A 27,304-nucleotide genomic window follows, 5' to 3' on the forward strand; every position below is an offset into this window, starting at 1 on the left:
ATTATAGTGGGCCAAATATAATATGTCAGAGATTAGACTTTGTTAGAGATTCAAATAGTGGTATGATCTAGTACTGCCCTTTGAATTTATGTCAATTTAGAGACCTTTATCTTCTCAGGTTCAATCTCACCTAATCTTGTTAGAGAGCTCTAGGGCAAAGACTACAAATTTCATCCATCAGTGTACTGGTGAGCTAGAAAACCACTTACACGCTTTTAATTTTTTTCCCTTCAAACAAGCTACTTTCAGTAAGCATATTTAAACAAACCTCAAAAAAAAAAAAAAACCTAACAAGATGTTAAAACAATAACTGGACTTGCCTCAAGAAGTATTAGAATCACTAAACCTTATTACATATAGTTTTATGGCACAGTTACATTTTATTTTGGAAAAATGGGTGACACGGCTCTTTTAAAAGTTAATTAAAGATTTTAAGAGTTAAAATAAGAAAATGCAAAGGGCAAAGGAAAAGAAAATACCTGAATGAGAAGGAAGTTAGTTCTGTTTTTACCTTTTAAACTTTAGAATGATGACACCAATCCTGATTATGCAGTAGCATTTTTGAACAGTAGCTGAGGCAATGGCTTCTGTTTCTACTATATGTCACTGGTCTAATAATTCCTTCCTTCCTTATCTTTCCTCTTCTGTTCCCTTTCTTTCTCTCCTTTTGTTCATTTACTTTGTCTCATGCACTTGTTTTAGGATTCCTTTTGTCCCTTTATGCGTCTCACTCATTGACATCCATTATTCTGCTTAGCCCAACAGACACTAACCAAGAGGTGACCTTAACAGGCCAACTGACTATAATGTTGAAAAGCCACTACCCCAACCCAAATCAAAATGGTTTGGAAGCTGGGTCCTTAAGATGGGTCCCTAATCTCTTGCCCAGCAGGAACTCCAATCTAGCTCCTCTTACCTTCATTTAGATGCCATGGGTGCCAGACTGGGACTGCTGCATGAGTCATGGTGGCAAACAGCACTAAAGTACTTTGACAGCATCACAACTATCTAAATGTCTATTCCCAATCAAATTCTCTGGAGAAAGGAAAAGCAAAATGAGGGTATCTAAATGCTTTCTGGTTTGTCTTAATGGGGAGAGCTTCTGGGAGTGAGAACAGCTAAGTATTTGGAGTATTTAGGCTATTGAGTGCAGGTGTGTGTAAATTTGGAAGCTGCCATTTTATAAGAAGTCCTAGGTGACTCAATAAACACAAGAGCCAGAGCAGAATAATCCCTTTAACAGGCAGGGCTCTCCTTGGCTCAGCCATTCTTCTGCCAGAAACAACACATTGCAGGAAAATGTGTAAATTACACACTGAGGTAATTGTTTCACACTTTCAAAGAATGTACTTAATAATCTGAAACATTTTGAGAAGCAATTCTGTATCTTGCTTCTTTTCTGTATTTAAATAATTACAGTTTTTTTAAAGTTTATCTCCACTGTATTTCAAAAAGACCCTCTAACGTGTTTACTATCCTCATATTTAAGTAATCTCTAAAATTGATCAGGCTGAGGCACAAAATGTGAGTTCTGCTAAAGAAAGATGACTTCTTTCCATAGAATGTAACTTTGCAAGTGCAAGCTTCACAGAGTCAAAGATAAGGCACTCAGACTAAATATGAAAAAAAATAAACTACCAATTCATATCAAAGACACTTCCCATGTTGCTTGAAAACATCAAGAAATTTCACTCCCAGAGCTGTGCTGGGACAAATCTTTCCACCCTCAAGATCATCAGCAATGGAAGTATAGTGTGAAAAAAAAAACCAAAAACCAAAACCAAAATAAAAAACAAAGTAAGTTCCAATCTCATGTAACAAAAAATATGATTTGATTTTTGATTGTCCTTTCACCTAATGTATATATTTTTATTTTGTCAATCATCTTGTTAGAGTAGCCGGCTATTAAAAAAATTCTCATCTTGGAAACACCCATACATCTGATGATATGCAAAGTTAAGTGCCTCAAGGAGATTAGAGAAACTACTTTTTATTCTATTCTATCACAAATTTAGTAACCTCACTGATCTTCAAAGAAGCAACTCACTTTTGTTTCTGTCTTTCAAAAATACTTTTGAAGAAAAGTTGCCCTTCTGATAACCAAAGAAAAGGACTATTGAAAAATCTACAACAGAAGAAAGAGCTCTCCCTAGGTACTGCAAACCAGGACTGTGTTTATTTAGTTCAGCAGGAAGTAGCTCAGATGCTGGCTTTTAGGAGGAAATTCTGCACAGAGGAAGTGGAGTTGGTAATACATTTGCTACTCATTTGCTTGCATAAAGAATCCTACTTGATTCCAATCTGCCAACATCCTAATTAACATGATCTGAATCTTAGGTGATCTATTATTCTAGATCTGAGATAGCCCGAGCTACGTTAGACAAGATGTTACACTGTGTGCTTACACTGACATGATAACAGCACCGAGCAGAAAAACATGTCTTCTCTCATGTCTGGCCCAACACTGGACAGAGTTCTCTGTCAGTGCTCAATAAATGATGGTGGGGCCTTCTGCTACTTTTAATACAATTTCATCATACTCTATCACTTCTGGTCCTTCTGACAATACAAATGTGTGCTCTTTCTTTTCATAAAGAAGAGAGAAAACTGACTGAAATAATTCTTCATACATGTGTGTATCACTATACATGAGATGAACAACTTTTCTATGCAGTTTCAATACTTCAATGCCATTTCTGAAGATTCAACATTTAAAGAGCATGCTAATGACATAAGCTTCCGAACCAGAAACAAAGGTGTGTAGAAACAGTGCTCCGTCTCACCAATGATCGGGAGGATGAAGTATCAGGTTCCATTCCAGGATGCTATCCACCATCTAGTTGCACTACTACACAAGAAGCATCACATAACAAAGTAAAAAAAAAAAAATCTTACAAAGATGCTGCCCTAAATAGCATCTTAATATCCCTTCAGTTCAACAAAGTTACCTATAATCCTTTGCATAGAAACTGGAATAAGACTTGGACATCTGGTAAACAAACAGATAATGTTCATTCTAGACTTCCCCTGTTGACATCTGAAGTAAGGCCAGGTTGTCAATGATACTTCCAGGTTGATAGCATGCAGGTTTCTATTCTACGTGATATACTTAACTTCGAAGGCTATGCATTTGTTCACTCAACCAATGTCTGAAACTACCATTTTCAGAGCTGAGGAAACATATGTAGGAAACATCTCAAGGCTGGCGTTGAATGCAGCATTTAAGACACAACTGGGGATATTGGTATCCCATACTGGAGTGCCTGCTTAGATTTCCAGCTTCCTATGATTGCACTGGCTGAGGAGCAGCCCAGCAGAGCTCAAATTTGGGTCCTGACCACCTACATGGGAAACGCAGATGGAGCTTCTGGCTCCTGGCTTCAGCATAACCCAGGCATAGCTCTTGTGAGTGTTTGTAGAGTGAACCAGGAAATAAGTGATATCTTTTTCTCTTTTTCTTCTGTGTGTATATAAATTTCAAATGAAATGAAAATGAAGTGCTACAAAAAGAAAGCTTATTTTCCTGCGATTGTTGAAAACATTGATGATTTTCATAATTTGACATCCATTTCAAGTGGATGATAATTTCCAACTAAGAACTCAAAAGATGGAAGACAGAATAAGTCCAGTGTTAAAGCTCAATGTTTTGATCTTCTTTCATTAAAGAACTGAAGAAATGAGTTGGGATCCAAGCTAGCTTTCTGCTGTAGGAGCTATAAAGTTTTCCAAATTTACAACAAAATCTTCACATATTCTTTGTTCTAGAAACTTAACTGCTTGCTTTCGGAGGACAAGGGAACTGTTGTGTAGTTTGAGTGATCCCCATACGTCTTGTGGAGGAAATCCTGGCCTCAGTTCTAACATGCCTGCCATGGTGTGTGCTCTACGGGTGAAAAGTGAAGAAACAGAGGGTAAGAACACGTTAAAGGAGGCAGTGTGCAAAATTTAAAAAACCTCCCTGGCTTTCAGCATTTCTATTTTCTGCGTCGACGGGTCAAAAAACAAATACAGCCTTTGTTAGAAATGGCAGAGTCACCGTGGCTTGAAATCCCCACAGCTTTACACTATTAAAACACTTAACACACTGAAAGCCCAATTTAAGGTGATAAACTTTCACCAAGCTATCTTAAAACACATAATTAGAAGCATATTTTCGGCTCTTGGATGTGAGTGCCAAAGCTTTATTTCTCCAACTGGTGAAATTCTGTTCTCGATTTCCATGTAAAAAAGGTCTCACAGTCCTGGGAAAACACTTTTTTTAAAAAAATGAAATACAACAAATAAGGTATGCTGCCGAGTCCTAGGGGAGAAGTTTCCTGGAGTCTTTGAATTTCCTCCTATCCTCCTTCTTTACAAGATTTCTAAGACCAAGTCCTTTTCTACAGTCTCTCAAACAAGGTAAAAAAGAAAAATACCCCCTAGATATATTCTTTAGATTTTCTATTATGCTTCGCAAGCTCCCAGTAGCTTCTGAAGTAAACTTAAGATGAATTCTGAAGTTATTTTTATTATGTTTTAATTTTAGTTCCTCTTTTAGGTCCAAGATAAAATAAATGATCATAACTGCTATACTTGGAGATGCACTCCATGGCACAATTTGTACATGACCTGTGCAAGGTCAATTCATGGAAACAGGACTGACGAGATGGGTAAGAAGCTGAATCAAGCCTTCAGTCTTACTTCAGGTTACTTCAGGGTAACCTATTCCTGCTTGCTCTATTTAGTGCAACATAACAAAAAAGAAAAAGGAAAACACACAAACCTATGATATTCCAATGATGTAGAATGGATATATTCTGGAACAGACTTCCCACTCTGGGCTGAGCTCTGTTAATGAGCCATAAGAGGAATTACTGATAAATTGTTGATCATTAAGAATTGTTGACCATTGTCCTGCTGTGAGCCTAGGTGCAGGCTGGAGCAAGTTGGCCTAACTGTTGCCCGGTGTAAAGTCCTGGGTTCCAGACACAACATATTGTTTAAAATCTCATTATTTCTACCCTTGCAAAATCCATTCTCTTTCCATAAAACAAACAAACAAACATTAACTTGTAACCCTTGTCTTGCTAGTCCTAGATAGGGTTAGTTATCTCTTTCCTTGTGGATTCATTTGTGCACCTGTTTTTATTATTAGTCTTTATTAGATTATTATTTATTTTGTTTCTACAACCAGCATATGAAGGAATGTAAGAAAGTACTTCAAAACATTCTTGGAGGGCCCGGTGCGGTGGCCTAGTAGCTAAAGTCCTCAACTTGAACGTGCCGGGATCCCATATGGGTGCCAGTTCTAATCCCGGCAGCTCCACTTCCCATCCAGCTCCCTGCTTGTGGCCTGGGAAGGCAGTCAAGGATGGCACAAACCTTGGGACCCTGCACCCATGTGGGAGACTCGGAAGAAGTTCCTGGTTCCTGGTTCTGGATCGGCATAGCACCGGCCACTGCGGCTCACTTGGAGGGTGAATCATTGGACAGAAGATCTTCCTCTCTGTCTCTCCTCCTCTCTGTACATCTGACTTTGTAATAAAAAAATAAACAAATCTTTTTTAAAAAAAGAAAAAACATTCTTGGAAAAATTGAATTTTTTAAAAAGATTTATTTATTTATTGGAAAGGCACATACACAGAGAGGAGGAGAGACAGAGAGGAAGATCTTCCATCCGATGAGTCATGCCCCAAGTGAGTGCAACAGCCGATGCTATGCCGATCCGAGCTATGTGGGGATCTGGGTCTCCCACACGGGAGAAGGGTCCAAGGCTTTAGGCCATCCTCAACTGCTTTCCCAGGCCACAAGCAGGGAGCTGGATGGGAAGTGGAGCTGCCGGGATTAGAACCAGCGCCCATATGGGATCCTGGCACATTCAAGGTGAGGACTTTAGCCGCTAGGCCATTCTGCCGGGCCCAAGGAAAAATTGAATTTTTTTAAAAAGTTGAAATCTATGCATAATTTTTCTATAATATGCAATCTCATTAATATTTTGAATATCATACTTTTAAAAAAGTTAACAATTTGTTTTGTTTGAAAAGCATATTGAAAGAGAAGACAAAATATGGGAGAGGGAGATATGGAAAGAGAGGAAAAGAGTGGGGAGAGAGATGAGACAGCTCTCAACTGCTTGTACACTCTCCAAAGGCAGCACTGGGGTGGGCTGGATGTGCATGAGGATCTCCAAGCTGAGTGGGCAGGAACTCAGGTACTTGTACTGTCATCCGCTGCTTCACCAAGCACATGCCCAGGAATGCTTTATCAGAAGTGCAGCACCTGGGATTTGAATCAGCCTTCCAACAAGGAATGCCAGTGTTGCAAGTGGTGACTTAACTTCCTGCACCACATTGCTGGCTCTCTCCTTATCTAGTTGCCTTTTTTTAAGATTTAGTATGTGCCAACTACTCTTCTAAGCACTTTGGGTATACCAACTTTTTAAAAAAGATTTATTTATGTTTATTAGAGAAGCAGATTTGCAGAGAGGAGAGACAGAAAGATCTATCCACTGGTTCACTCAACCAGAGCTGAGCCGATCAGAAGCTAGGATTCAGGAGATTCCTCTGCACCTTCCGTGCAGATGCTAGGTCCTAAGGCTTGGGGCCATCCTCTGCAGCTTTCACAGGCCACAAACAGGGAGTGGGGTGGGAAATGGAGCAGCTGGGACATGAACCGGCACCCATATGGGATCCCAGATGTCCAAGGTGAGGATTTAGCCATTGAACCTTCATGCCACGTCCATGCACACAATCTTCATCATTATCCTTTGAAGTGAATATTTTCCTTCCAATGATATTATAAATGAGGAAACTAAGGCACAGATAAGTTTAATTTAAGCAGTAATATACAGCTAATTTAGTGTCTGGCCTCAAACCTGGGTGGTCTGTCGTGAGTCTGAGCCTCTTGGTAATTTTGAGTTTACTTCAGGGACTAATAGAAGCAATTGAAACATTAAACACATAGAAAGAATGATCATCTTGATTACTCTAGATTTTCTTAAGCTTTTTAATTTTATAACATATATGCTTTGTCTTATAAGTAATTTACCTTTGAGATTGCATGAGTTCATGTATTCAGAGAAAATTGAGCAGGGCCTGGGGAAGAAGAGAACCCCTGGGGAGGAGGAAGGTCTGGGGTGCCCACTCCTCGACGCCTTCTCTGGCCTGACTCCTGGCTAGCTACCCAGGCGACACTGTACCCATGATGTCACCGACACCCACGTTCCTTGGTACGGGAATCTTACTAACAAGAAAAACTGATGAGACTCACACATTTTTACTTGTACAGTGTTTCAAATAGGGTTTTTTCCTTCTTTATAGAAGTGAGACACCAAATAATTAAAAATCAGATACATTTATTCTTCCTTTTGATACTTAAATTTGCTCCTCAAGTACCCTCAGTTCAATGTCACCTATTTTATCTTTTAAATGACCATTTAATTCTTATATTTTTATATGCGTTTTCTATTTTTATAGTAATCTTATTGATGGTAGAGATATAAAAAATCAGAATTTTAACTAAATAAAGCTGTACATTGTAAGCGATCTCAGCTTTTGAAATTCTCCGCTGAAACATTATTTTTAAAGGCTATGAAGCTTTTTAGGAGGATATGATTTAATCAGCTCCCATCTTAAATACTTCTGTTGATATCATTTGTTTTCTCTCATAAGTAACAATGTGACAGATATTTTTCTCTTGATGCCGTGTGAGGATCCTGGGGTCCTACAGCTAAGGGGCCGCACCACAGCAGTTCCCTGCTAGTTGTCTGGAAAGCAGACCCCAGGGCCTGCCCACAGTGGCTCTGATATGGTCTGGGAGGGACCCAAGCAGTTAACGTTTCTCATTCAGATATGCCTGTATTATCTTCCTTGTGAAAATTCTCTCTGAGTTACTGTCTTCATATCATTACCATAATTCTACATGAGAAGCTGACTTTAAAGGGTTCACTTCAAACTGGCCCTGGCAAATGGAGTTGCTTCTTTTCAACAACTTAGCCGATTGTCCCATCTCTGCCCTCATGCCTTGACATAACCCACTTCCCCCAAACTCATCCCACTCCACAGGTGACTGAGGTCTCAAAAATGCCACAAACAGTTTTCCTTTTGCAACTCAATGATGGTGTTTCCCTGCTGCTCCCTAACAGTGCCCCTGGCTGACCACAGCGCCCCCCCCCCCCCGCCCCGGTTTCCCTCACACCACCCTCCCTCTCTAACCATACTGGTCTGTTCACAAGATGTCATGCCCTCAAAGAAGCCTTCCCTGATGCCCCTGTCTAAAGCACATCTCCTGCCCAATCTCCTATCACTCTCTTTTCTCTTCTGTAAAGGCAGGGATTGTTGGAATCTTTACCATAAGCTCCATGAACAGGCCCCAAGTCTTACTGTCCATCTCTAATGCCTGGCACTCAACTTAGCCCTGAGCAATGCCAGTGCTGGGCAGTGTGCTAGGTGGTACAAACATGGTCTCTGTGGACAAAGGGCTCAAAGTCAAGTCCCAGTTCTGCTGCTTACCAGCTGTGTGACCTCCAGTCTACTGCTTAACCTCTCTGTGCCTCCACTTTTCTCTATTGGGGATTATAATAAAGCTACTTGATACAGATTCATTGTCATGGTTGAGAGATGATAAGTCAGCTGGCATGCACTCAATAGAGGACAGCTTTATCACAATAAACTCTTGGTGCAACCTTGTGAAATAAGACACAAGAGCACTTTAGGTATCCGTTCTTAGCATCTTCCCTACTTGACTTTAGCTCACACGACTTCTGCCTCCAGCCTACCCTTCAGGACAGCCCCATCTCAGCAAACTGAGATGTTTGCTGGATCTACTCCCTTTTGCATATTGATTCCAGCTTTGATCCTTTCATCACGTTGCTTTGAAAAACACACATTCATGTGCCAAGTCACCTCTCTTCCTTTCTTCAAGTATTTCCTGAAATGGAACCTCCTCCAAGGAGCCTTCTTGAAGTGGGATTGAACTCATCATCTTGTCCTCTGTTTCCAACAAATACGTGAAAGGTCATTGCTGGAGGTTCCAAAGCTATACATCATCACGGCTTTTCGCGGGCTCATGGGTGTCGGCTGGCTGGTCTGCCTGACTTTAGGAATGTGGCTTTAGGAGGGCAGAGTTTGTTTAACTGGCTCTGTAGACTTATAGCACAAGGCCAAGCCACGTGGATGCTGAATAAATGTGACCAGATGATGACTTATTCCCTTTGTCCCAGCCAGGAACAGAAACCATGAACTCTTAAATCTGTTTGCCCCAGGTTATGAGACAGTTTGATACTGAGTTTGTTATGAGATTGGTTTGCTACATTTGCTTTTATGTATACACTCACTTACACATAGATACAGAAGGGCGGAGTGACATAAAAATACCAAATTAATAAAATGATTTCCACTTTGTGAGTCCAAAGACACCTTAGCAAAGCAGCATTTTGTATTAGGAGGCACCTCATTGAGAGTCCAATCGCAAGTACTTGTTGTATTCAGCACGTGTGCCATTACAGAGAACTTACACTCAGAGTAGAAAGATTTGTAGTGAAGCATATGACCTTCTTCCCACTACAATGACCATCCCCTAATTAGGCAATGCATCTGATAGTCATTAACAGGAATGAGATAATGAATCACTTTCTCTCTTCTTTGTTAATTTGCTGTAACCAAGCGGCTAATGGATGTCAGAGCTGAGTGATTGCACTGATTATAGTGATTTATAGTTGCAACAAAACAATTTAAAACCATTCTGATTATTCATGTTAAAGATGCTTTATGTTTTGTTTACTAAATGTTTTATGTCCCCTTTTCCCTCACCCTCACTCTAGGACTGTCCTCCTACTTCCACACCACCTCTTACACAAAGATCCCTTTCTGGAAGACTTGAAAGTTGGGGGCTTTCTTGGTTTGGTGTTGTTTTCAACTAAGCCATTTCATTTTGTTGATATAGACAGAGATATATAAAGTTTACCCACTAGAAACAAAAAGCCTTCAGGGTGGAAAGCAAACTTCAGTGGCGTCTAGTTCAAAAGGAGACGGAAATAAGAGGAAATACGGCACACTTCAAGCCACTTACCTTGGGGCTTCCAGTGCCTCCCTCGTCCTCCCCAGACACATCAGTCGCCAGGATCTCAGCTTTGATGGCATCCAGAGCCCGGAGGATCCAGCTGTGCTGCCGCCTGATCTGCCTCTGCAGCTCCTTCCACTGACCCGCGATCATCCGCAGCATGTCCTTCAGGCCTTGTCCAGGAGGGAAAGCACAGGTTGTGGACATGACTGCATCTCTACCACTACCATTTTTTTAATTTAGTCAATGAGATGGCTATTTCAAACAATACACCTATTTTTAAATGACAGTTACCATCACCTACTTTATGAGCATCTGTCACTCAAAACAGATGATGGCAATTCTTGACACAAGGCATCAGCGCACTAAAATGAAATCCACACACAGACGCTGGCTTGGAAAATGACATAGTGCATTCCATAGAAAGAAATACATGTGGAATAAACATTAACTTCATCTCCCAAATCAAAGTGCCTGAGTTTATCTACATAGAGGTTTTATAATGATCAGAAAGACATGGGAACACATAAATTCAACTCAAGATACAGGCAGAGAGCCATAATTAAGAGAGCAGTTTTTTTTTTTAACATTAGCAACCCAATTAATGGAGTTGTTTGCTTGTTTAGCTACAGTAATCTCGAAGAATCTAATTGTAACTCATTCTCTTTTCTAGACTTCTCGTATCAGGATAAGCATGATCACATGACAACACCATTTTTTCCCTTTTATACTTTGTTTTTCATAAATACATCAATACTGGGATAAGAATTGTTTGAAGGCCAAGAATTCTGGTAGTGTGAAGCTCAGCAAAGAACATGCAAAGTGTTCATGTGTGTAGATTAGCGGGGGAATCATCAGACATTGCTAGGCTGCCTGCCTTACACTTGTACTGCTACCTGTAAGTACTCTAATATGTGCATTATTACTGTATGCGCAATTCTCATTCATTATATTAATGTTATTTCCAGAGCACCTTCATCAAAAAGCACATCCATGTGAAGTTTTCAGGAATGTGATTTCAATTGAAACGTGGGTGAACAGCAAGCCCAAAATAAAATGGGAAGACTATTTGGAGGCAGTATTTCATCTTATAAGTATCACAGCATTGTATGCAGTATATGAAACATTTATAAATCTTGAAGGTCAATCTGATAATGTAAATATTAATAATACATAAGGAAGTGAATATATGCAGTAATTTACAGCAATGCCTCTTCATTCCTAATAGTCTGGAGACATGAAGACTTGCAATATTTCAGGAGGATTTACCTGCTTTGTGGGATGCAATAAGCTCCAGCAGTTGGTGTCCTTCCTCCTCCACAGCTTCCTTGAGAGCACAGTGACTGTCCACATTCAACTTAAAACTCTGCAAGGGAAAATAGAAGCATCAATCCCCAGCAGGGCAGTCAGACACAAGATATCCACACAAAATCACTTGCTACCTTTTCTTTCTTTTTTTTAAATCAAGAACCATACAGCCTAATTTACCCAATACACAAACTAATTTGCAATACTAAAAGCTATTGATATTTGGGATCTGGGCTCAAAATGTTTCCATTTTGTTAGCAGAATGCATCTGTTTTGAAACAGCTGATAAATCTAGAAATTCGTTAGGCTTCTACAGAAAGTCACATCCCATAGGCTACACCAAGAGTGGCAGTATTCTATAAAATACACTGAGTTTCCAACAGCACATCTGAGCACTTTCCAAAAATGCTAGTGATAGCACTGTTTATGAAACCATAAAAATTGGCAGCATAAAATGTATTAGCCTTATGTACACATATACAAATCCATTAAAATAGCTGTGCTTGATTCAGCTTTGTTTCTCAGTCATCACACAAACCGCAGAATATAGAAATGGATTTAAGTTTCTTTTTCCTGAGGAGCCAAATGCTTTTGAAATCCTTGCTTTTTAAGCTTATTCCTTAAAATGTGACATTGCCTTTAAAAATGAATACATCAAACATGTCGGGGGTCATTTTACTCTCTTGATAGTTATTCAAAAGACAAAAACTGGGGCTGATGTTGTGGTGCAGTTGGTTAAGCCCCCTGTTTATGACATCAGCATCCTATAAGAGACTAGTACAAATCCCAGCTGCTCTACTTCCCATGCTAGCTCTCTGTTAATGTCCCTGGAGAAACAGTGGAGGACGACCAAGAGCTTGGGGTCCCTACACCCATGTGGAAGCTGCACACGGAGCTCTAGATCCCTGGATTCAGCCATGTAGGGACTGAACTGTGCATGGAAAAACTATCTTTCTCTCTTCCTCTTCTCTCACTGCCTCTAATTTCTGTGTAACTATGCTTTTCAAATAAAAACCCTAAAAAGGAAGACAAAAATTGCTGTCTTGGTAGGAAACTAACTCAGAGCCATATATTCAAGGAATCCTTGCTAATGCCCTAAGTGCAGCTAACTGCTCCCTCCTTGTTGTTTTAGAATTTAGCAAACTGTACATCTTTGTATTCTTTTTAAAAAGATTTATTTTTATTGGGAAGGTAGATCAGATTTATGGAGAAAAGGAGAGACAGAGAGAAAGATCTTTCATCTACTGTCTGCAATGATCAGAACTAAACCAATCTGAAGCCAAGAGCCAGGAGATTCTTCTGGGTGGAACAAATTGGGTGCACAGTCCCAAGGCTTTGGATTATCCTTCACTGCTTTTCCATGCCCTAGCAGGGAGCTAGATAGGAAGTGAAGTGGCCAGGACATGAATCAGCACCTATATGGGATCCCAGCACTTCCAAGGTGAAGGTTTGGCCGTTGAGCCATTGCCCTGGGCTTTGCTACTCTATTCTGTACTTAACCACCAAACTGTGTAGAATTAGAAGAATTGCCAGTTTCACAATCATCTCTGTCTCATATCACATAGAAGTTGTTTGACAAATATTTGCAAACACTATGGATATCAGTTGAATTTGATCAATAACATTCTTTAAGGGGGTAGGTTTTAATTTAAATACTTCAAGAAACACATATGGTTTTGCAAATATATTTTCACCTCTAGAATGCTATAAAGCATTCCAAATACAGGCATTCCAATGCAACATGATCATAGTTATGGTAACCAATATATTAAATGAATACTTAGTCCTCAGATGAAAATTCATTCCTTGACTAAGTGGAACAAATACAGATACAGACTTGGAAATCCTGTTTGCCAAATTTTAGCTTCTCCAAGATGGGGCTCCAAAATACACAACATGATTTGTTCTCATTGATTGGCTATTAGTCACATGCAGCACACTGCACTTAATATTAGGAATATTTGGAAGAAATTAGAAACGATACAGGTTCAGTTGGAATGCAACTGGGTTTAAAGAACTTAAACATAAATTGTAAAATCAGGTATCCATACATTTACTTAAAAATCATGTGCTGTGGCCACTTGTCATTGCCAGCTGGGTAATGAAGATTTGCAGGGTATAAAGCAGCTTCTAGCACCACAGAGTAACTACTCAAAAGCTGAGTTACTCCTGTCACAAGTAGAAGAAACTCATGCTGAGTGATCCTGCATGCCCACTAGTGAATCTGGCTTCTACTTTCCTCAATGACAAAAAAGTGTCTTAAACTCAGAAGACAACTACAGAACAACCCAAAGATATAAGAAATCACAGGTGCAGATCAAGATCTGGAATATGAAGAATTTTGACTTAAAAAATACTAATGAAATTGATCCCAAAATGATGAATAATTTCATCTGACTACAGGCAGAGGATAAAGTACCAGCCATTTGTGAAAGAATGAAATAATACCAAGTTCCCCAAGGGTTGGTTCTCCATATGTTGTGTTAGCCTCTTTTAGTTTGATATGTGGTTACATGTTTCTTTTAAAGTCAGGGCACAAAAATTCTGCTGCCTTTGATGAACCCAAACAATAGTTGAAATAAAAATTAAACATTTATTTTCATTTAAGAAGAAAAAAGAACCCAGAGAGCCATAAAGGGAAAAGGAGGTGATGGAAAGAGAGGGAAAACAACTCCCACCCACCGGCACTCTCCAAATGCCTGCAGCAACTGGGACTGGGAGCAGGAGCTGGGTGCTTCAGCCAGGTCTCCTGTATCCACCCACCAGGTCATCACCGGATGTCTCCCAGCATGTGCATTAGCAAGAAGCTGGAACCCAGAGGGGAGCCAGAGCTTGAACAGATGTACCCTAACACAGGTTGGTTAACCAGCTTTTCCTAATCATTAAGCCAAATATCTGCCCCAATATCATTTTACAGCCAAAATATGGCTGCTTTTTGTAACTGCTGTGGAAATTCTAAACTTTGAAATAATGTCATGCAGAATGAAGGATGTATGCATTTCAGGAAGAAGGGACATTGCAACAGAGAAACAGTGAAGGTCAATCTGAGAACACTGACATTGAGGAGGGAACCTATTCTGGAAATTTCCTTATAACTACCAATAGAGCCTATCGCTCCATTTGATTCACTGTTTACTCACAACAGACTTGTGTTGAATGGCTGGTAATCATGAGCTCTGAAAGAAGTGCATCAGGCCTATCGACATGCCAGAGTGAAAGAAAACCTAAGGACTTTCAGGAGGCCTGTAATTTGACATCATTGAAACCAAGAGTATAGCACAGATGCAGCTGGAACTGGCTCTGCCTCGAGATGGTGCGGAAACATCTGATTAGGAAATTGGAAAATATGAGGTATTCATTATCATGGAGAAATAATCTGATAAGCTTGATGCTGTAGAAAAGAATCATTTAACATAACTATTACCTAAATGGTACAATATTGCTTGATTTTCAGGTGCACCTATTACCCATTAATAACATTAACCAAAGAATTCACAATGGGCCTTTGAAGAAGGCAGCCAAGCAGGCAAATTAACAAAATCATCACTGAGATTTCTGGCTGCTAAAGGATTCTGTAATAAGCATTCCCCATTTTGCTATCACCTTTTCCCCAGAGAAGGAAGCTTAGATGGAAGAATTTTAGTATGTTTTCTTTTCATTCCTAAAACTTGATACTTGGACACGTTTTCATTCTTGTGCTACTAACACAATTCGTCAACAATGCCTGATGGCATATAATCCCTCTGCAACAGCCGTAGCATTCCCTTAAAATGCAGGGCATTCTCTGTACACCAAATTTATGGCAGGAACATTGCCACAGGCGGGTGCCATGGTCCAATGTCATTGATCATGTAAATTCCATAAATATGAGTAATCTGGGTCCTGGGGAACATCAGATCTTTTAAAACACATTTTAAAAGCAGCATGTAAGTGAATGGCTTGACGAGACTAACTAGGGAAATGGAAAGACACAATGACTATTATAAAGCACTGGATTATCTAAAAGATGATACATCAGAGGCTGACCAGTGAGCATTTCCATACTGCAGGTGCTAGCATCACCAGAAATCTATATGCATTATTTATTGGCCAAATCCAAATTCAGATATACTCACACATTTTCTGTGGTAACAATCAGACTTCATACAGCAAAAAAAAAAAAAAATGATATAACTAATCCTATTCCTGTTACCCTTCAAAAAAGCCCAATTTGGCGGTAGTATGAAGGCAGTGGGGACACGCCGTGAACCCAAGAAAGTATAGGTCTTGATGAAAGGGAAACAATAAACATGACAGATGAATATTCATGAGGAACCATCAATATCCACAGCTATAGAACTCCTAGTACCGGGAATAGTGGGGAGGACCACATGCCATTCAAAGACTGAAATACTCGAACAGGACGAGTTTGCAGCAGCACTGCATGAACACAGATTTCTCAACACGACATACAGGGAATATTGTATCATTTGGAGTCTGCTGATTTGTGAATAGTTAGATAGTCCGAAAAGACTTACTGAGTCTTTCCTGACCTGATTTTAGCTTTCTTAAAGGTGTAAATTCATAAAATAAACATTTATGGAGCAGTCACTGCCAAACCTACTGAAATAAAAGTTAACAATACACAGCCCTTGTCTTCATATAATTTATGGTCTACTAGATAAAAGAGATAAGAAAGCAAGTAGCTTTAAATGTCCCAGCAAGGATAAATGTGTAATTAGGGTTCAGTATATAATATAGAGTGGCAGGCCATAACTAAACCCAACAATGATATGCTTACCCTGGTGAGAGCCAAGCTTTGTTTTGTTTTGAATTGAACAGTTAAGCTGCATTCCACGTGAGTGTGATAAGTGCTGGATAGGAGCTGTAGAGACCCACACTGGGATTCAGGCTCAGCAGGTCTAGCACAGAGTTTCTGGGGAAAGAACTGACTGGTTCACTGCATTAATGATGCTAGTATTGCATGATATGGTGTGACTGGGACAGGGTGGAAGTAGTGCAGAACAGCTGTGGATAAACAGAGGTTGATCCCAAGAACCATGAAAGAGTCATGGAGAAAATGACATATCAATTTGAGAGCTTGACTGGCACAGATCTGTGATATGGAAAGTTATTTCTGTCCATTGCACAGAGAGTTGGCTTTTAAAGGGTAGGCTAGAGACACTGAGGCCAGTTAGGAGGCTGTTGTGATAATGCAGGCCAGATGTTTCTATGTGTTCATTTTTTTAAATTAAAAATAGTTATGCTTTTTTTCTAAATGAATAAAAGGAGTGAAAATGGAGGAAATCTTCTGTCTTTTTAAGCATTTCTCAGTGCGTGAGAGCAGCATGTGCCAGAACTTAGCTCGCTGGCTGTTCTGATGATAAATACCAGAGGTTATTAGTCAGGAGTCTCCAAATGTGAAAGACATATTGAACTGATGAACTTTTACTCCCACTGTCATTTTAAAGAGATGGTCTATATGCTGATGAATAAGACACTTGATGACACTTTTTCTTCATGCAAAAGATTTTTACTACCCTACGAAAATGAAGACCTGTCTTTTCACGAGGGCAGGAGGAAGGATGTGTGTTCAGTCAGCAGAGCTGAGGCTTGACAAGGCACCTGCTATCCACCACAGGCCAGGTCTGCCTGGCTCCCCTGGAGCTGAGCCAACCCATTTCTTCCTGCTCACAGGGGCTCTGGGTGGGGAAGAGCTGATGCAGAGCCTGACAGTTGCTCTTCTCCTCTCCACATCGCCATCTACAGAGGATGGTCAGATGTCCTGGCCCTCAAATTATATCTTCAAAATGGCATAGGCACTGGGAAACTTCCATGAGTTTATTTGTTTATTCCAAATGTTTATTTGTTTGGGATCTCCTAAAATTTTGCTAAAACCTCACATAGCCACTAAAATGAAGGCTATACGAACACATGGAGAATATAAAGGACATATAAAAGTAAAAACTAAAGATTCGAAGTATCTCTATGATACCCATGTAAACAAACAGCTTGCATACACAGAGAAAGACAACCACAAGAAAGCATAAGCCAACGTTCAGATTTCCAGAGAGGGTAGGCCTTGTAGTTTCTGTGGTCTGAGCTTACAGAGCAAGTTCCAAAACACAAAGCAGAAACAATAATACCCAAACTGCTGGCTGTTGTGAGAAATAGAAATAATGAATGTACAGCATTGAAGCACTACCTGGCAAAGACCGGAACTAGAAACATTCACCAAGGACTTTTAAAATTTCTCTGTTTTCCCAATGTTCTGTGTCATAAACGACACTTTGTGACATTTCAGATGGCATTTCACCCTGGTTGCATTTCTCTTAATTTCTCAAGAGTACCTTACAGGTCTCCTTTGCTTTTGTGTCAAAGCCTGAGCACAGATACCCCCAGGGAACATTCGGGAAAAAGCTGTTATTGAGACGTGGGAGAGAGCAAACCCCGAAAGAGAAGCCAATGATCTGCTCTCCCTTTGGCCTCAAGCTTGTGCCCTTGGACATGCCATGTAACTCTTCTGGCTTCTGTTTCCTTATCTGTAATTCAGGCATTTTCAGGCCATATTTTCCAGTCTTTGACTCCTCTGATTTTATCTTCTCTGACCCAGGCAGTTAAGGATGGGCAGCTTAGGCGGATGTTTAGTTCTTTAAATCAGAAAATGTTCAAAGGGGGAAGAATCCCCAAGGCCATCTAAGCATTCATCTACCCCGCAGCAGCTCTGTCCCTCAGCCAGCCCAGGCAGATGTGTCCATTCTATTTTTAACCGACTCCAGGGAAGTGTCTTCCAAACTCTCATTCTAAGTCTGCAACATTTCTTCTAAGGAATTTAAGAGTTCCATGAAGAACAGGAAGAGTTTCCCTCTGTTCCAGATTCTTCTGCCAAGTCATCTCTCCAGTGTATGGGTTGGAAATCAGAAGCATTGTGAGAACATGCCAACAAAATCCACATGTCCAATCAATCACCGAGCCCTGCCAATTGGTTTTTTCATCCTCACTTCTCTCTATTGACTCAAAATGTCTGGGATTCAGGGCCTCCTCTCCTCAACATCTCTTACTAGTTATGGTTTCTCCAACCCTTTAAGTTGCTTTCAGTCTATACTTGTCATGTGCATATGAAGGTGCAAATAGGTGCTATCTGAAGTTTGACAGCCATGGTCTTGAACAAGGTGAACATGGTCCCTGTCCTCACAGAGCAGTCTAGTGCGTGTATGCATGTGTTTGGGAGTGATGGGGGTGACAGGGGTGGGGAGAAGAGTGGAATAAACAGGGACTTTCCAGCAGCTGTATCAAGGGAGTATGACATTGTGTGGGAGAGAGCTTATGGGAAGCAAGGATCTAGAACTGGACAGTCTGGGTTCAAATCCTGGTTTCCCCATTACCAAGTATGCTAGCGCCTACCCCATGGGATGATCGTGAGGGTAAGAATTCAAACAAAGCCAAGCAAATCTTAATCACACAGTTAGGTGTTTTTACTGCACAAAATGATCTAGCTAGAAATCAACTCTGACAAAGGTCCTGTTCTGTACTGATTTCTCCAGTGGCTCTCCAAGGCTGTGAGGGGTTAGCACAACCTCAAGGCCCTCTGAGACCCGGGCCAAGCCAGCTCCTTAGGCCCCAAATGGGCAGTGAAATGTGCCTGAACTGTTTCAATGTTCCAGCTTACACCCACTGCCTCACTCTTTGAACATCTTCTCTTGCTGGCACCTCTGCACCCTCCCCTTTCCCAGGCTTGCTCATCTTTGAGGCCTCCTCTCAGTCACCCCCCCATATCAAGCACTGCCTGCCACTGTTCTACCTTTCTCATTTTGCTGCCTCCAGCAACCACAGTCCCGTGCAGAGGCTGAACCCATACTGAGTGTGTTGCATTAAAACGAAGAGATGCATCTGCTCCCGACATGTGAGTTCCTTGAGAGGAGAAGGGCACATCTGCTAATTTTTGTATCTTTAGTGCCTAGGACAGTGCCTGGCACATGTCAAATGCTCAGCAGAGGGAATGCACGGAAAGTCCTATCAAAAGCCTTCCACGTAGCTTTCAAACAGCCTGTGCTATTTGGGGAGATATTGGTGCAATCACTCTTTCCTTGGATGTGGTTGATAAATGTCCCCAAATTTTGCTCAGTGAACACCATGTAAATGAGCTGTCATGTTCCTTCGCTTACAAAATTACTTGCCAATTACACTTAGATGATCCTAGCATAATTGCCATGTAAACTGTACCCTGGCTGAGGTAACCCAAATCATCAATTTAACTTTACTCTCTCATCATACGGTATTTGCCACATAATTAAATAAGTGGTCAGCCAGTACCACAATTGTATTTTTCTCCAAGAAAATGAAGTGGCCACATTTGTCATCGATTTATTAGTTATGACAATCTGTAACACACCTCTAGGTGTATCGGAAGCTTGAAGCAAAATAATAGTGTACTCCTGAGGAAAAAGGTCCTGAGAGTTTGACCAAAATGATAGCATCGTAAAGTCTTTCTTTTTCAGTAGGAGAGGAAGAGAAAGAAACAGTGGCAACTAAGCTGTAAAGGTAAAAACCCTCCTCCTGAGGGGACTTCTCCTTCAAATCATCAAAGCTCTGAAACAACTTACATTTATTTCAGTTATACTGTGTGTGTGTGTGTGTGTGTATGAGAGAGAGAAAGGGGAGTGAGAGAGACAGCAAGACAGACACAGAATGAGAGAGACATAAATGCATCTTACTGAAGTCTTACTGAAGTTGACATTCTTTTCGGATGGACTGGCATAAATATTTGTATATGATAATTTATAGATGGGAGGGTTCCTCAACGTGATGGTGCCTCAGAGTGACAAACTCTACATTTACCTCTCTCGATGCTGTGTCCACACCTGACACATGTAATAACACTAACTTCCCAGCATGGCTACATTAAGCCAAATGGATTGTCAAAAAAAAAGGTTCTCTCTGAAGCGACCATTTAACTTGTAGAACACACTGCTTGGAAGCCCTGGTTGAAAACGAGGTCAATCCTGCCCCAAATCTCAATCTCTCCCCCGAAACGGAATAACCGATGTGTAACAGCCCCTTCCAATATGGAGTCATCAGGGTGACGAATGAATAGTAAGTAGCGCATCATTCACACGTTTGTCTCCTATCATACAGGTCCAGGTGAAAACAACAGCACTGCAGAATACTGTGTGGATTTAGGACAATCCTTGAAAGACTCGAGTTCCACTAGAAAGCTGCTGGGTGGCCTGGAGTGTATCTACACCAACTCTCATGTGTTCCATGCATTTGAGAGGGGAGCCAAACTACTCTGAAAATAAACTTATAAACTTCCTGATGTCAAATCATGAACAGCTGGTCAAGCCATACAGCCTTCATATTTTCAAACCATACCATTACCTGTGGAATTTTTTTTTACATCGTTCTGATGTCTGAACTAACATTTTTATTTTCCTGCGTTTTGTGCCAAAGGAAATGAATTCATCTTGAAAGCAGAAGGAAGCATTCCTAATTTTATACCCTTTTTAAGTGTTTTTCTTTTCACAAATATAACAATGCTCAGAGGGCCCTATGGCCAAAGTTCATTTTGTTTTGCAAATGGTAGATGAAATAACTCAACTTGTAGACACACCAGGTTATTGTTTGGCGTTTTAAAACACTAGTTAGAATTTGCTGCCAGTAACAGTTGCAGCACGGTCCTCACAAATGCTCACTGATTCATTTAGGAGATACTTTTAGTACCGATTTTGCATGTGCAAGGTTAGGGGTCAAAGGAAACTGTAGCGTGACAAACTGTCCACCAAGTAAGTAACAGTCAGAAGGGAAGAACAGAGGGGGAGATGGGCGAGCAGGATTTCAGCTGCTTATCCTACATGTGTTCATCTACGGAAGATGCACACAACTTTACCACCACACACAAACTTTCACCCATATACAACATGCTTATTTGACCTTCACTGTAACCCTAAGCAGATATAACATGCATTTTTCTGGCTAAGATAAAGACACAAAGCTTTTATCTGAATATCATTTAGTAAAGTTCTAAGATTATTTATTATAGGTGAATTTCAAAATTCCACATAACATGGTGTTCAATAGGATCCACATGTGTGTCTACACAGGGAGAGATATGAAACGTGACCATGCTCCAGCCCATAAAAGTTCCTATTCTACACTGAGTACCTTCCCCTCCACTCCGGGCATAGATGTACCCTGTAGTGCAAAGCCTATCTCAACAGTGTCCACAGTGATTGGTATAGCAACACATCATACAGAGAAATGCTTAGTAAGTGTGGCACTTTCCCAGTATTCTAATTAAAAGTTAGTACTTCCTAAAAATAACAGTAAATGGAATAATTAATAAAATGTTTGGCCGCCAGTAATTTTCAAACCAATGACAATTGCTACGTATTATGGCCCAGAAGTCCTTAGACCAAGTCAGGCAAAAAGTATACTGGCAGGTGCTTTAAACATTGTCAAGGTGTTTTTCAAATCAGCAGGAAAGACCACACTATTTGTCTCCCAGATGTACCAAATTCCTTATATGAACTAAGTAATTGGGTGCAAGGCTTTCATGGGGCTAAAATGAGCCTCCCTGCCTTCCTCCCTTGCCCCACATCAACCACAATACCCTTCAGTGCTATAAATTTCTGATAGTCCTTTCTCATCCTTGAATCCCAAACGGAACTAATTAGAAGCTGGGAATTCCCAGAGGCTTACAAATTCCTCAAAGAGAAATAATGTTGCTTCTCCCTACTATTCCTTCAGCAATTTGCCTTGAACTGATGGGATTTGAGGCAGGCAAGCGAGTGGATCTCAAAGCTCCTGTGAGGCCCCAGCCCAGCTCATCAAGGCTGATGGAGATGGCACGCAGGCTGGCCAAGCTCACAGAGTCCAACGGAATACTTCCCACTGGCTGAGCAGGATGGCTGCACAGCAGCTGGTGGTCTTGCGAAGTCCAACTTGATCGACCATAGCTGCCACTCCACTCAGAAGAGAAAGGTAGGCACCAAAAGTGGGGGAAAGAAAATTCTAACATATCCAATGAAAAGTGGAGCAGAGTCCAGATAGGAGGGTGAGCAAAAGAAAAAACATTTTGGTAAATGTTCCTAGATGGCAAAATTGCCTTTTTCAATAAACATATGCGAGTGACTAAATCAGAAAAATAACATGAAGATCCAAATACATATGATAATTCCATGCAAATATATAGAGAGAGGGAATTCTGTCTGCCAGCTATATTACCCATTAAATTATATCCATTTTTGTGAGTACTCGGGGTAATGATATAATAAACATTTTTAAGTCCTTGATAACCAAAATGAAAGCCCCGCTTGCAGGATTTACGCTTTCTTGTGGAGGTCACCTGAAATTGCAAGTACCATTCCAAAAATGAAAAACAAAATTGAAGACGGCATACTTAAAGCGAAACGAGCCAGAAAGAGAAGGCCAGACAACATGTTCTCCCTCATGTGTGGGAATATGAGCACAGTTAGTAATTACTAGCGGATGGAAGGGGACAGGGATGCCAGAGGGAAGGCATATAACAGACACCAAATCAGGATGAGACCAAATTCCTAGTATTACACAGCATAGTCGGCAGAGTATAGCTTGCAATGAATAGAGAAGAGCTCTGAGATTCTAATCAAAATGTAATGACAAAGAGGGGAAAATGCTAATTACCTGATTGTATCTGTGTATGCTTATTAATATATTGCAGCAACATGTATGAAGACCAATCTTTTAAAAAGTATACTCTTAAATGTGGAGTAAAACCTCATACACAAACAAGCATAGACCTAAAACACATGCACAGACACAGGCCCTGCTCCCCTGCTAGGACCTGGAGTGGAAGCTGTCCCCACAGTGTCACAGATCTTCACTCTGTGGAGTTCTAAGCTGCTGCTGGAGGCACAGGGAGGAGACTCATAGCTGGTATGAAGAAAATCAGAACGCTTCTTGAGCATTACTTGCAAATGTAGAAGTAAGGATGCAGCTCAAATGCCCATCACCATGGGAATGATTAAAAAAATTGTGGCACAGCCACACAAAAATTAAGCAGCTACTCAAATGGATAGATCTTTGTATATGAATGGAAGGATACCTGCAAAATGTGAAAATGTGAAAATGTGAAAAGCAAGTTGCTAACAGGATGTATAACATGAACTTAGAAATCCTTACAATGTACCCATTTTTACATGAAAAGGTTCAAAGGAATGTACAATAACTTGTCTACTTTGTCCCACAAGGGAGAATAAGGCTGCTTAATTTTAATTTTTATGCTCTCTTGCATGAATTTTTCCAATGAATACAGATTTCCAGAGTGCCCTAATTACAGCAGGTCTGTGAAAGACAACTTGCTTCACCCTTAGCACATGCCCTTGCTCCTCCCTGGACTCAGTCAGCTGTCCCTTCTCTCTAGGTGATACCATTTGTACTATCACACTGCCTGGTTAAACACTCCAAGGGTGCCCAGGAACCCCAGATTCACTCCCCACTCGGAAACCCTCAGCATCTTCCACACTCTGCTACATTCAAGTCTTGCTTAGCCTCTGCCTAGTGGAAGGCAGTGGGCCTCTGATCTTGTTCATAAGGACATTGGCAGCATTGAAGGAGACCAAGGCTGATGAAATGGATGTTAGTCATCAGTGAGCCTCTAGAACACACCTGTTGCCATGTCATTCTAACCTGCACCTCCTTCCCTAACCAAACCCCACTTTCCCATTCAACCCTGACCACATCTTCACCATTTCTCTCGCTGCAGATTGTCTTTAATCCACTCATGCAGCTACAGCCTCCCCAGTCTTAAATTGTCCTTTGCATGTTTCAATAAGCAAAGTTCCTAGAATACACTCGTTCTTCTAGCAAGAAGCCCTGACCTGCTTTGGTATAGGAAAGACTGGTAACATGCTTATCTTTGACATGTTGACTGTGACGTGCTGGTCTGGCCCTCCAACTCTGCCTAACTCTGCATCACTTAAACTGCTAATGCATCCATTTTTTTCCCAGCAGAAATCCCAAGAATGCTTTCTTTTTAAGATATTTTTTATTAACATCATTAACAAGGAACTAAGTCCCTTAATAACATAAAGTTATTCCATATACCTAGTAGTAAAAGACCAGTGAACACTCAGACTAGACTGAAAATATGAGCAGAGAAAAAAGAGAGGGAGGGGAGAAGGGAAAGAGTAAGGGAGGGAGGGAGGAATGGAGGGAGGGAGGGAGGGAGAGAGAAGAAAAGAAAAGAAAAGAAAAGAAAAGAAAAGAAAAGAAAAGAAAAGAAAAGAAAAGAAAAGAAAAGAAAAGAAAAGAAAAGAAAAGAAAAGAAAGGAAAAGAAAAGAAAGGAAAGGAAAGGAAAAGAAAAGAAAAGAAAGGAAAGGAAAAGAAAGGAAAGGAAAAGAAAAGAAAAGAAAAGAAAAGAAAAGAAAGAAGGAAGAGAAGAAAAGAAAAGAAAAGAAAAGAAAAGAAAAGAAAAGAAAAGAAAAGAAAAGAAAAGAAAAGAAAAGAGAAAGATGCTTCCTAAAGCTATGGAGATACACCCAAGTCCACTTAGAATGCAAGAAATTCTCCCCTACAATTAGATGCTGGTTGTGGCCCTCACAGAACAAAGTTCAGTCATGTTGTAACCAACTCTGACATGCAGAAATAGGCATTCCCATGCAGGGCACAGCCTGTGTGAAGGCCAGTTTAGCAATGTGTAAAATGGTAAACATGCATAACCTTTTACTGAGAAGTTTCATGTGTAAGGTATTTATTCTCAGGACACACCATGCAAGAGGAAAAACTGTCAAGGATATTAACTGAAACACTATTTCCAATAGAAAAATATGGCCAACAGGCTAAATTTCCTTCACAATGGACTGGTTAAATAAAGTGTGTCATATTCATAAAGGGCATACTATCCAGCTATTAAAATGATGAAGTCATCACATATTTACTAATTTTGAAGCCTTGTTAAAATGCATTAAAGGGAAGTTAAGCACAGACAATGAAGAAACAGTTGTCTCAAAGGGGCAGACATGATAACTGGAGGAACACTACAGGAGGGAGACTTACTTTTGCCTTTTGCCCTCTTTATAGCTTTCCTTTACTTACTCTGTTGAATTTTGTGTTAGTAAACCTAGTCAAAAGCATATTTCAAAAACTGGTGACAGCTTCCTTGTATCAGAATATCCTTCCAATACTACACTCAGACCCACTTCCCACATCCCGCAATTATTCTCTCATGACCATGAACCCCATTCCGTTAGTCTATGCCAGGCTAATCCTCATTGCATCTGATTTATGGTTGGTTCCTGTGGTTAGTGAACATTTGCCCAAAATAACATGGTGACATCTATGCAACTTTACTTCCCAGGTATAAGACAGGCCATTGTGGTTCTTTTTCCTAAATCTCACACAGCTGTCAAATATTGGTTTGTCCTTCCGTTCTCCTGCTGGATATTCTGATTGGTGATAGCTAGAATTTCTGGTTTGTTTTCCTGGGACTGAGTGCATATAATGTGGTGCCCATTTGGTGAGTTAGGGATGCATGCAAATGTCTTGGGAGATTGGAGCTATCACTTCAGGAGCAAACCTACGTGAAATGAAATCTCTAGGGGGGCAAGCTGCCCACTTGCTCAGTTGCTTTACTCTTAGGCCTCTAAGCTCTGCTGAAGATAACCAGAAATTTTTTAAAGAAAAAACTTAAATGTGCTAAGAAACATTTATGGTAGTGCTATACCATGCTTCTCTTTTTCATGCCTTAAGTGTGTTTGCTGTTTCTTAGCCTAGAACAGCAACGCTGGTGGGAAGAATGCTGTAAATGTCTACCAACAGGTGGATGGAACTAATTGTGGTACATGCATACAACAGACTATTACTTAGCGATAACAAAGCAAGAGTAACTGATGAACGTAACAACACGTCGTGTCTCAAAATACGCATGACGAAAAAAAACCAGACATGTGATGCCCCCACAAAAAACACATGCTGTCTGTCTGCATTTACATAAAATTCTGGAAAGTGTGAATGAATCTAATAGTGACCAAAAGCCTATCCATGACTGCCTAGGGATGGATGAAAGGCACATGAGGGACCGAACAGAAGGAGAAACCTTGGGGGCTGCGGATGTGCTCCTGATCTTACAAGCTGGACGCATGTGTATGTCAGGTCTCAATGCTTATAAAATTGAATATTTTAAAGTATGCAAGTTATTGTGTATTTATTGTGTCTCAATAAAGCTGTTTTAAAATAAAGTGTTAGAAGGAAGACAAGGTGATGCAAGGGATGCAAAGAAGGGAGTCTGCTCCTAAGCATTATCTAGACAATTCTACTTCAAAAGTGACTTGCCAAGAAAGGGAATGTTCAGTATGTACAACGCTTGCTGCCATTCCAAAGTGACATTTTTCTGAAAATGTCGCTTTCTACAAAGATAAGGATTGTACTTCTGAAAGGAGCAGCCAGGTTGCAAGCACATGATTAATTATCATGGAAAATCATTGATGCATCATCATAATTTCACAGTATGTCTTACAGTGAAAATAGAGCTCCTTTGTAGCTTTCAGAAAGATACTGTAAAACTTTAATTGATTTGTGTGATAAAAACCTTTTGTTACCTTTTGGCGAATAACTGAATTGAGCACTAGTAAATACCAAAGGGTTTCAGGTATTCTAGTGCATTACTGAACTTGGGCAGATTCTCACTTTCAGGGCCTTTGTTCATTTTATGTTAAATACAGTATCAACAGAGATGCTTAAAGAAGCCTGGGTGGCTATGTGCACTGCTGGCTGATCTCACAGACACCACCTGCTCTCAGGAAATGCAATAATGTGTGTCAGTGTTGTGGCATAATTGGTTAAGCCACCACCTGCAGCATGAGAAAACCACATGTTGGTGCGGTGGTTCAAGCCAAAGCTGCTCCACTGCTAACATACCTGGGAAGTCAGTGGATGATGGTCCTAGAAGCCCTGCACCCACGTGGAAAACCGGAAGAAGCTCCTGGTTCTAACCTGATCTAG

General features: G+C 40.5%; 1 protein-coding gene across 1 annotated transcript in view; it reads right to left on the bottom strand.

Annotated features, from left to right (window-relative positions):
- The window catches only part of AKAP6 (A-kinase anchoring protein 6), a 434,750-nt gene that overhangs the window by 193,157 nt on the left and 214,289 nt on the right, over positions 1-27,304 (bottom strand). Inside the window, exons 6-7 of the mRNA XM_040969476.1 lie at positions 11,308-11,404; positions 10,048-10,211 (exon numbers count right to left, since the gene is read on the bottom strand). Coding sequence (XP_040825410.1) covers positions 10,048-10,211; positions 11,308-11,404 — 261 coding nt within the window. The remainder of the gene's footprint in view (positions 1-10,047; positions 10,212-11,307; positions 11,405-27,304) is intronic.

The sequence above is a fragment of the Ochotona curzoniae genome, unplaced genomic scaffold (assembly GCF_017591425.1).
Source record: "Ochotona curzoniae isolate NIBS_2020 unplaced genomic scaffold, NIBS_Ocur_1.0 scaffold_4701, whole genome shotgun sequence".
Classification (NCBI taxonomy): domain Eukaryota; kingdom Metazoa; phylum Chordata; class Mammalia; order Lagomorpha; family Ochotonidae; genus Ochotona; species Ochotona curzoniae.